At 41.8% G+C, this 10,861-nt stretch overlaps 1 protein-coding gene across 3 annotated transcripts in view; it reads right to left on the bottom strand.

Annotated features, from left to right (window-relative positions):
• RASGRF2 (Ras protein specific guanine nucleotide releasing factor 2) overlaps positions 1-10,861 on the bottom strand; it is a 233,099-nt gene that overhangs the window by 5,489 nt on the left and 216,749 nt on the right. For all 3 annotated transcript variants that reach the window (XM_026498699.4, XM_048221198.2, XM_044384086.3), the window contains exons 23-26: positions 8,833-9,030; positions 3,833-3,912; positions 2,777-2,894; positions 2,129-2,197 (exon numbers count right to left, since the gene is read on the bottom strand). In XM_026498699.4, coding sequence (XP_026354484.2) covers positions 2,129-2,197; positions 2,777-2,894; positions 3,833-3,912; positions 8,833-9,030 — 465 coding nt within the window. The remainder of the gene's footprint in view (positions 1-2,128; positions 2,198-2,776; positions 2,895-3,832; positions 3,913-8,832; positions 9,031-10,861) is intronic.

Here is a 10,861-nt window from a genome sequence, read left to right as displayed (position 1 = left end):
CACCACGTTTGTGGTTCCACTCGTCTATGTATCATGGGCTCTTTCCAGTTTGGGGCGATTATTAAGAAATGCTATGAACATTTTCTGCAAGACTTTCAGGGGGCATATTTTCATTTGCCCCTGGAAAATACCTAGGAGAGAAATTCCTGGGTCATAAGGTAGACGCGTATTTAATGCTTGAAGAAATATCCACACCACACAGTCTTCTAAAGAGGACGAACCATGTTATCCTCACCAGCAAAGCAGAAGACTTGTGGTTGCTCAGTTCATCAACTTTTAGTCTTAACAGGTGATGGAAAATAACCTCTAAAACCACTGTGCCTACAGTATGAGAGTACCTGGCATCCCACACTCTAACTAGGGGTTGATAGTACCAGCATTTTCCAATTTGGTTTCTCTGTAAGGGGAAAACGATGTCTCATTTAATTTGCATTTTTTTCCTTCCCACTAGTGAAGCTGAGCATTTTAAAAATATTTACTGGCCAATTTTGTTGCTTATTCTGTGAGTTACCTCACCTGTTTAAAGCTTTGTCGATTTTTCTATTGAGTTGTTTATACTTTTCTTATAGACTAATAGGAATATTTTTATTCTGTCCCTTTGTTTTGCACGTTACAAATATCATCTCCTAGGGGCGCCTGGGTGGCTCAGTTGGTTAAGCGTCTGACTCTTGATTTCCGCTCAGGTTGTGACCTCAGGGTCATGAGACTGAGCCCCTTGTCAGGCTCCATGCTAGGTGTGGAGCCTGCTTGAGATTTTCTCTCTCTCCCTCTCTTTCTGCCACTCCACCCTGCCTCCCCACCCCCCGCTTTCTTTCATGTGTGCTCTCACTCAAAAGAAAATTAAAAAAAAATCACCTCCTAGTCTACTGGTTTTATTTTTGCTTTTTAAATAATTGCATTTTGTCTTATAGACGTTTTTAATTTTGATGCAGCAAACTTAAGCTTATCTTTTACAGCTTATACATTCTCTGCTTAAAAAGGTCTTTCAAATCTAAAGGTTGTGGATATTTTGTACTATATTTTATTCAAATAATTTAATATTTCTTTTTATATTTAGGTAATGAACTCATCAGGATTTTTTTTTTTTTTTTTTTTTTGTGAATTCTATCAGATGGAGAGCCAAAATTCCTATTCCCTTTATGTGACTGGTCAGTTTCTTTCTGGCACTATCTTTAAATGCCTCCTTTACTCCATATCAGATTTTCATACAGACAAAATCTGCATCTGGACTGTATCCCATGCCACTGAATTTGTATTCCTATGCCAATGTAGCCCTGCTTTATTCATTATAGTTTTAGGGTATGTATCTATATCTGGTAGGGAAAGCTCTTTCTTACTCTTCTTATTTTTCAAAAAAATCCATCTGGGTTTTTGTTTTTGTTGTTGTTGTTGTTGTTGCCTATCTAAGCTTCCTTATGAATTTCATGATAAGTTTATCAAGTTCCATGAAATAATAAGGAAAAAGAGACTGTGAGTTTTATGGGAATCTTCTGTACTACCTTCTCAATTTTTCTGTAAAGTTAAAATGATTCTAAAAAACATCTATTTAAAAATGAAGAAAGAAAGAGAGAGAGAATGAGAGAAAGAAAGAGAAAGAAAGACCAGTTGTGACTGGGATGGAGGAAGATAGGGGGTATATGATGTGAGATGAATTTTGAAAGATGAGGAGGGGTCTTGTAATGTAAGACTTATTGGACACATCAAGACTTTTTCTTTCTTTATCCAAAGAGCAATGAAAAACCTATAAAATATTTTACACAAGGGACAAACATATCTTACTTTGTGTTCCAGAGAGTTCTATCTGGCTGCAATTTGTAGAATGGATTTTGCATTCTAGAGTGAATGCAAGTTGACCAGGTAACGGATATTGGTAGCTTGGGTCAGGATGGTAATGGTGTAGACAGATTTATGAGAAATAGAGAATATACAATCGATAGAACTTGATAAATTGACGTTCCTTTTGCCTTCTTTCTTTTTTTCTTAATTAGAGTTGCCAAAGAGTTGTCTATTTTATTGGTCTTTTCTGTGAGTCAGCTTTTGATATTATTGATCAACTTCACCACTGTTTCTAATTCATTAATGTCCACTTTCTTCTTTATTAATTTCCTTAACAACCACACAAAATTACCTTTGGCTGGTGGTCTATTCGATAGCAAGTCTGCTGGAATTGGCGTATCTCTCTGATGATGTGTGATATCTAAGAGGGAAACAATAACAACAAAAGCAAAGCGAAAGTATTTCCTTGTATTGCAGCACATTCTTCCGGGCCCATCCACAAGTCCTTAGGCACTTTCTCCAGCGAAGTGTCAGAGCCCTGCCCTATCATTTTCTGTGCCCAGCCAGGGCTTTCTTGCCCTGTATTGAGCCACGTGAAATGCAAACAGCAAGAAGATACTTCACAATTGGAGGAACAGTTGGCACTGGGTGACCTCAGGTTCCACAGGGGCAAGCGCTGGGTGTTACTGTCCTGGGGCTCCTTGTTCTAACTTGGTGCTCAGAACCTGGCTGTCCAGCAAGAAGCCTTCAGCATCTGTCTGTCACTGCTCTGTCTCAGAAAGTCATCCCTGGAGCTTCATTCCCCACCCCTTTGCCCAGACTGCATGCAAGCTGAAATACCCCCGCTGAAAATCGCTTCAATCAGCCACATCGGATATGAAACCCAGTGCTCCCCCACCTTCCACCCCAGAATGAAAAAGCAGTGAGCTCTGTGACTTAGCCTCTTTTCTCTAAGCCACTGAAGTCACTGAAACAGGCTAATGATGAAATTACCACCTACCATTCTCATCTTGGAGAAATTAACAAGGCCTTCCTCAGTAAAGTTTGGTGTTCCCTCTTCAATAAATGCCAGATCTGTCAGGTACATCCCCAGATAAGGAACGGCTGGGGGGTTACAGCTGCAAAACCAACAGACACCGTTCTCAAGCTCATTCACAAATAGCGACTCCCCTCCCGTGTTTAACAGGAAGCAACTGTGTGGCTTCAATCCTGAAGAATAGAGTCTTCTAATCCCATCTGCACAAGCACACTCATGGTATGAAGAGTTCTCAGTACAGCTCACAACAAACTGAATAGAAAATTACAGCCTATGTTTTTACAATGCGCTTGGGACAATGGCATGTTCAAACAACAGGATGTCTTATAGACAAACACAAAGCGTGTGCAGCAGTACTCGTCTGCAGTACTTGTAAACTGGCTGCGCTCCTCCAGGGAGCAAGAACATGGAGGGACCTTCAAGAACTGGATAGAAAAACCAATGTGATTAGAGCCTGTAAAGCTTGTTTTCTGCCTTTGTTACTATTTCAATGTTTTAGAAGGTATAGACCTAATGGACATCACCACTGCACTCTAAAGTGATGCCTTCTTTGTGTTTGTCCTTTGAGAAGGGACCTTGGTCTTCTTGGTGCCAAGAGTGAGGAGGACATGGCCTTTTGAACCAGAGAGAACTGGGTCTGAGCCCCAGCATGACCACTTGCTAAGTGATTCTGGGCAAACTCTGTGAACCACAGTCTCCTTATTGTGCTTAGATTAATAAATACAAAATCAAGAAACTTTTTATAGTAAAAGATGGTTTGAGTTTCGAGTACAGGATAGTGATATTTTCTCCTTATTTGGGATAGTCTGCATGCCACCAGTATGTCCACAGGACACCTACTGTATGCACAGTATTTCAAATGTAAAGAAAAATCAGGAAAATACCTAGATGATGGAAGTTGCTCCCCATTTGTTTTTCTTTTCAAAGCAAAGGAGGAGGTAGGCCACTATTTGTATACTATATACATTTTTAAAATATATTTCTGAATTATGCATAAGTTAATAATTAAGATAAACATACTTTTTAAGGGTTTCTCTGAGATTTTTAAATCTTCCTTCAGATGAAACAGTTTTCTGAAGCTTGTCCATGAGAGCTTTTGTCTGGAAAGAAACAAACAACTTAGCATGTCAGGAAAATACTCCTGTGGTTTGACAAGATGGGTAAGTTACCGAGAGATCCTCACTTCCCTTCCACACTGGCAGGTGCGGATACCTGTGTCTGACTGCTGTGATGTGAGATGCCTTTCAAAGAACAGACATGGGGTACTATGACTGAATTGATGTTTAAAAAAAAAAAAAGTGGAGAGGAGAAAGTGACTGTACCGCTCTTCTAGCCAAAAAGAAGAAAATGTGTAGAAAAGAAAAGGTGCAATGCACAAGAAACTTAGGGACTTACAGAACTGAGAAAGCACATGTTGAATTAGGGGATCTTAAATGGGAGATCTCATGTCAGGTGGTTTTCACGGTGAATCTTTTTGGGTGTTAATCTCCAAACCTGATCCAAACACAGATTTGGTTGCTTGGCTATCTTCTGCTACAAACCTTTTATTTTGTGATCATCTTCCTCAACTTGTTAGAAAAGTAAAACTGACATTTACCAGGAAATAAAACTGTTGTTGACACTGATGCGGAGTTTCTCACATGGCCATGGGTGAATGGTAGGGCAGCCCTTGGGGATGATGGCCCACTCCTGGCAATACCCGTGCCCGGGCAGGATGGCAGGGAAAAGCACTTGGAATGCCCGGGTTGCGACTCCTCGGACTACTCTGTCTCAGTCCGGAGAAGAGCTGCACGATTTGCGAGAGCTTTCAGAATGACTCAAAGGGCTTCTTCCCCATCCTGGTTCCTGAGGACTCTGAGAGAAGATAGCCAGCATGGCCTGGGCAGGGATGGAGGGGGTGGGGAGACAAGATGGGGCTGGGTGTGCCTCCCGCCTGGTCCAGAGCTGGCCTTGGGCTGAAAGAAGCTGCACAAACACAGTCTGCCCTATAGCTGCAGACAAAATTTGGTGGGCTCCAGACTGCACGGTCTACCAGGCCTTCTGGATGTCTCCCAGCTACAGAGCAGACGGTGTGAGGAAAGAGTGTGAAGCAGGGCATATCTGCAACCAGGCACCACCTCCTGTGACCAGACCGAGGTCCTGGGCCCAGGACAACAGACCATCACCCGTTCTAAAGCCACTGTGAGTAACACATTCGTGTGACTGAAATGGTATATTCTACTTAATGCCTCTACAATATATTCAAATTTGAAAAAAATATTTCAACATCAGTCTTCTCACCCCTATTCTGTAGTCAGTTATCCCTAAAGCTGCAGCCTGTGGAAGACATGAGTATCACATAAGTCAACTACAGGGAAGGCCTAATGGTTTCTTTTCTTTTTTTTCTCAAGTTTTAATTTAAATGCCAGTTAGTTGACATTCAGTGAAGTATCAGTTTCAGGTGTAGAATTCAGTGATTCATCACTTACATACAATACCCGGGGCTCATCACAACAGGTAACCTCCTCAATGCCCATCACCTATTTAACCTATCCCCGACCTCCCCCAGCCCACCTCCCCCCCAGTAACCCTCAGTTGGTTCTCTACAGTTAAGAGTCTGTTTCCTGGTTTGCCTCTCTCTTATTTCCCCACCCTCTGTTCACCTGTTTTGTTTCTTAAATTCCACACATGAGTGAAATCATATGATATTTGTCTTCCTCTGACTTATTTTGCTTGGCATAACACTTTCTAGCTCCATCCATCTTGCAAATGGCAAGATTTCTTTCTTTTTTATGGCTAGTATTCCACTGTGTGTGTGTGTGTGTGTGGGTGTGTGTAAACATCCCACATCTTTATTCATCAGTCAATGGACATTGGACTGTTTCCGTAATTTGGCTATTATTGATAATGCTGCTATAAACATCAGGGGGCATGCATCCCTTTGAATGGGGATTTTTATATCCTTTGGGTAAATACCTAGTAGTGCAATTGCTGGATCACAGGCCTAATGTTTTCTTAAAGAAGATTTAAGAATCCCTTGGTACCAACATCAGATGAAAAAGGAAATAGGAGAAGGGAAATGAAAGAGAAGGCAGAGGAGTGACTTACTGACCTTGATGAAGTGTGACAATGTGTGTGACAGGATAATATGCTCTTTGTATCCAGTGCTCCATGGCTAAGGCTACCACTGCCTTAGAAGGAGGCAAAAGCCAGCCACGACAAGGGCATCAGTGTCCAGTTTTTAGATTCTGATACAGCTGTTTGAAGCCCATTTTAAAAACAGTATTCTAACACCCATTCATCATAAAAGCTATCAAAAAACTAGGAAGAGAGTAGTTTTCTCAATTTTATAAAAGCATTTACAAAACACCTATAGCTGGCACTAGCCTTAATGGTGAAAGACTGAATGCTTTCCCCACAAGATTGAGAACAAGGGAAGAATGTCCTTTCTCAGCACCCTTATTCAACATAGTATTGGAAGTTTAGCTAGAGCAATAAGGCAAGAAAAGGAAATACATGTGTATGAATTGGAAAGAAAGAAATAAGATAGTTCCTATTTACAAATGACAACTGTCTGTGTAGAAAATCCCAGGGACTCTACAAAAAAGCTCCTGGAACTGATCAGTGAGCCCAGCAAGGCTGCAGATAGATGACCAACACAAAAAAGTTCAATGACATTTGTACAGACTAACAATGTATGTGTGGAGACCAAAATTAAAAACCATAGTAACATTTAAAATTTCTCCAAATAAAATGAATTATTTAGGCATAAATCTAAAAAAATTACATAGGACTTATATGCTCAAAATTTCAAAATGCTGATTTAAGAAAGCCTAAAGAAATGGAGAGACAGACTTTGTTTGTGGACTGGAAGACTCAACAGAGTAAAGATGTCAGTTCCCTCAAACTGACTGGCTTAATGAAATTCCAATAAAAATGTCAGTAAAGTTTTTTTAGACATAATTTTTTTACTAAAATTTATATGGAAAGTCGCAGGACCTAGGGTAGCTAAAATAACTTTGCAACAGAAGAATAAAGTGGGAGGGATATAAGGTAAAAAAAAGGTAAAAAAAATCCAATTAAAAAATGAGCTGCAGACATTTCATTGAAGAGGATAAACAGATGGCAAACCAGCATATGAAAAGATGTTTAACATCATTAGCCATTAGGAAAATGCAAATTAAAACAATAGTGAGATATCAAAATGGCTAAAATAAAAAATAGAAATAACACCAAATGAGGGCAAGAATTTGGAAAAACTTGTTCACTCAAACTTTGCTGATACAAGTATAAAATGGTACAGCCACCCTGGAAAAGAATTTGACTGTTTCTTATAAAACTAAACACGCAATTACCATATGATCGAGCATTTGCACTCTTGGGCATTTATCCCAGAGAAACGAGAACTTACAGTCACACAAAACCTATGCGTGAATGTGTATAACAGCTTTATTTGTAACAGCCCCAAACTGAAAACAACCCAGATGTTCTTCAAGGGGTGAATGGTTAAAATGTCCTATATTTATACCATGAGTACTACTTAGCAATAAAAAGAAACGAAGTAGTGATACATGAATGGATCTCAAGGGAGTTTTTTAAAAGGCAATCTCCAAATGTCATACACCGTATGATTCCCTTTATATAATGTCCTCGAACTGATGAAATTTTATAGAGATGAGAAACAGATTTTTGGTTGCCAGGAGTTAGTGAGGGGCAGGGAGGAAGCAGCTATGATTATAAAGAGTGGCCGGAGGGATCCTGGTCATAGCACTGTGTTGTATCTTGACTGCAGGGGGAATAAAAATGCATAAAAGTAAATACACACAGGCCCAAATGAGTATATATGTAAAAGAGATCATCTGAATAAGGTTAGTGGATGTTACCAATGTTAACTTTGTGGTTGGGATATGTTTTCAGTTACACCATGGGTTACTGTGGGGGGCAGCAGGTGTAGGGTACAGGGGATTTCAATTATTTCTTCCAAACTGTATGTGAACTTACATGATCTCAGCATAAAAAGTGTTTGTTTGTTTAAACAGTACTCACAAAAGCTGTGGTTTTTATTTGCAAGGCCAAGGCTTTGTTCACAAACAAAAGAATTTGCCTCTGGCACCAGGAGGACATGGAGGCATCTGGAAAATTCCCCCAACGCCCTTTGAGAGGGCCAGGGTAGTTATCTACTAATGAAGAGTTAGCCTGCCCACCAGGGATCACCAAGGGCAGGGCAGCCTGTAGGAGAGGGGCCAGTGGGAGCCAATGAGGGCTAAAGGGGAGGTGAGGTCAGTTAAGCCCCCCTGTTCCTGGGCAGGCCAGGCAGACCACACATAAACCATGCATGGGCAATTCACGTGGCCTGCGCCCAGGGACCAACTAGCAGAAGACCGCAACAGGAGACCAGGGGGTGCACACGGCCTCCCAGAAGCCCAGAGGAACCTTCCCCAACACCCACCAGCACCCAGGGAAAAGGCCAGGAGAAAGGGCAGCGGGGAGATTGTGATTTCATTTGAATCTTGAAAATATCGAATGAAAATGATAGGTATGAACAAGCTAAGTTCAATTAAAAGAAAATTAAGAAAGTTTTCTGCACACCTAAGTCATTATGCCAAAACTTTACTACATAATAACAAAAAAAAAAAAAAAAAAGTGAACATTGAGGCCCTGGGGCATTTATACGCTTACTTTGGGGAGAAAGAATGGATCCACGGGACATCGCTGTGTTCACTTGGAATCAACGTGCCTTCTCTAAATAATTTAGGAAACAACTCCTCCCGACTGTCAACCGCACCGTTTGAGGTTGTCCCCAAATATGTTATAATGAATGTCTGGGGTTGTATTTGCTTTTCTAAATTAACCAATTAGACATGCACATGAGTGGAATCAATTAAGTGGTAAGAATGCAGTGATTACCCATGTTGGCACCTTTCTTTGGCAACTGAGCTGCTCGATTCAGTTAATTATTTCCTGATTAGTAATATTTCACTTGGCTCTGGTCTCCCGGCCTCTCCTGTCAGCAGCGGGCTGTGTGGCACGCTGGTGCTCACCTGCTTGGACACCTTGGCCCAGGTTTTCTTCAGCCTGTAGATGGCACTTCTGTTTAAGGCTGAGGTGATCTCCAGCACGCCATTGTAGTTGTGCAGGCATCGGCAAATGTCCGCCACGGCCACCCACTTCTCTATCGCGTTGGCACGGGAGCTGACATCGGCATAATTCATTATCTGGGAGGCCACCAGGTTACTCATCTGAGACAACAGAAGAGCCAAGAAAGGCCAGCTAAGAGCCAAAGAAATGCATTCAGGCAAAACACCTGAATTACCCAGAGAAATGTCGGGAAAATAGGATGCCGAGGGACATGGAGATCAAAGCCCACATTTAGATACCAACCTTCTGAACAGACTAAAGTGTGTAGTAATAATAATAACAACAAGAAACTAACGGGAACCTGTTCATCCTCAGAGTGAACAGAGGGATCGTTTGGAATCAACGTGTTGGGGGAACAGGCCATTTTTTTTCATCAGTAATTTTGATGAAGGAGTAATTTCCAGTAGTTATTGAGGAAATGGGAAAGAATGAGCTAACTCCTGAGGATTGGCAACTTTGCTGATGATGGGTTTCACTCCTTGGGGACTCTGCACATGCTCCTTCACCCTTGATGGGGGGGGGGCAGGAAGCCCCAGTTACCACAAAAAAAGAAAACACATTTACCCCCAATCAAATCAAACTCTAACCTGATCTGCTCTCAAGCCAGACACATTTAAGGACAGGGGAAGAGAGAACATTTATTCCCACCAGAATGAACAGGTCCTACAGTTTCAGGGGTAAGTACTGTAATGCTATTAGTTGAAACCAAGAGAAAAAGAGGCAGCTGGCACAGCTGAACACTTAGAATACAGAGGGCACCTGGGTGGCTCAGTCGTTAAGCATCTGCCTTTGGCTCAGGTCATGATCCCAAGGTCCTGGGATCGAGCCCCACATCGGGCTCCCTGCTCAGCGGGAAGCCTGCTTCTCCCTCTTCCACTCCCCTGCTTGTGTTCCCTCTCTCATTGTCTCTCTCTCTCTGTCAAATAAATAAAATCTTTAAAAGAAAAAAAAAGAATATAGAAAGGAAAAGGACAATCGAGGATTGATTACTAACAACGGGAATGCAAGGTCTGTAATTTTATATCCGTACACGTAATCTGGTGAATGTACCCATTCTCTGACCATTCCATAGGTATTGTAGATCTCACAGTGTCTCAGAATTATCATTGGACATATTCATTAAAAAAATATTTTGTACTGAGCACCTAGAGTGGACTAGGCATTCTTTTAGGTTCTGAGAACAGGAAAAAAAAATAAATCAGCATCCCTGACCTCAAGGCACTGAGCCTAGTTAGGTGGTAAGGTGAAGGGAGGCGGAGACAAACAAGCAAATACCACATTGTGAAAGGCAAAGCTAAGTCTGCATGGAGGGGTTTGGGGACATGGAGGTAGCAGGCGGCATCTGGCCTAGTACAGAGGAGGCTTCCAGAAAGAGGTCATCCCTCAAGTAAGTCCTAAATGATGAGTAGGAGTTAGCCACTGCTGTCCATCAAAGGAGAAGAACGCTTGGAAAGGGACAGAGGTAGAAGGCATGGTGTAACAGAGGATCTGGCAGTCCTCTGAGGAGCACAAGGAAGACCCGAGAGAGACACAAATGCCTGGTAGGCAGGGCTCTTGTAGGCCATTTTGAGCAGCTGGGATTGTATCCTAAAGGTGAGAAGAAGCCACTGACAGAATTGTGTCATGAAAATGATATAAATAGATTGGTCTTTCAGAAAAGTTATTTCTGTGACACTCTGTGAAGAATGGATTGGGAGGCAAGGAGATGATAGTGGGGACAGTGAGGTAGGAGGTCCTGGAGAAAAGGATGAAAGGTCAAATCAAGGTTATGGCAGTAGGAAAGAAGGGGGAAAGGAGGGGGAAAAGAAGGGTCTGGGACATATGCAGATTTAGGGCTCACTAATATATTGGAGAGTGAGGTGGGGTGAGTGACAGAGGAGTCAAAGATGACCTCTAGATTCTGTGTTTGGGTGAGTGAGTGTGCGGTCTGGG

This window comes from Ursus arctos, unplaced genomic scaffold (assembly GCF_023065955.2).
Source record: "Ursus arctos isolate Adak ecotype North America unplaced genomic scaffold, UrsArc2.0 scaffold_5, whole genome shotgun sequence".
Classification (NCBI taxonomy): domain Eukaryota; kingdom Metazoa; phylum Chordata; class Mammalia; order Carnivora; family Ursidae; genus Ursus; species Ursus arctos.
This window is presented reverse-complemented; position numbering and strand designations above follow the sequence as displayed.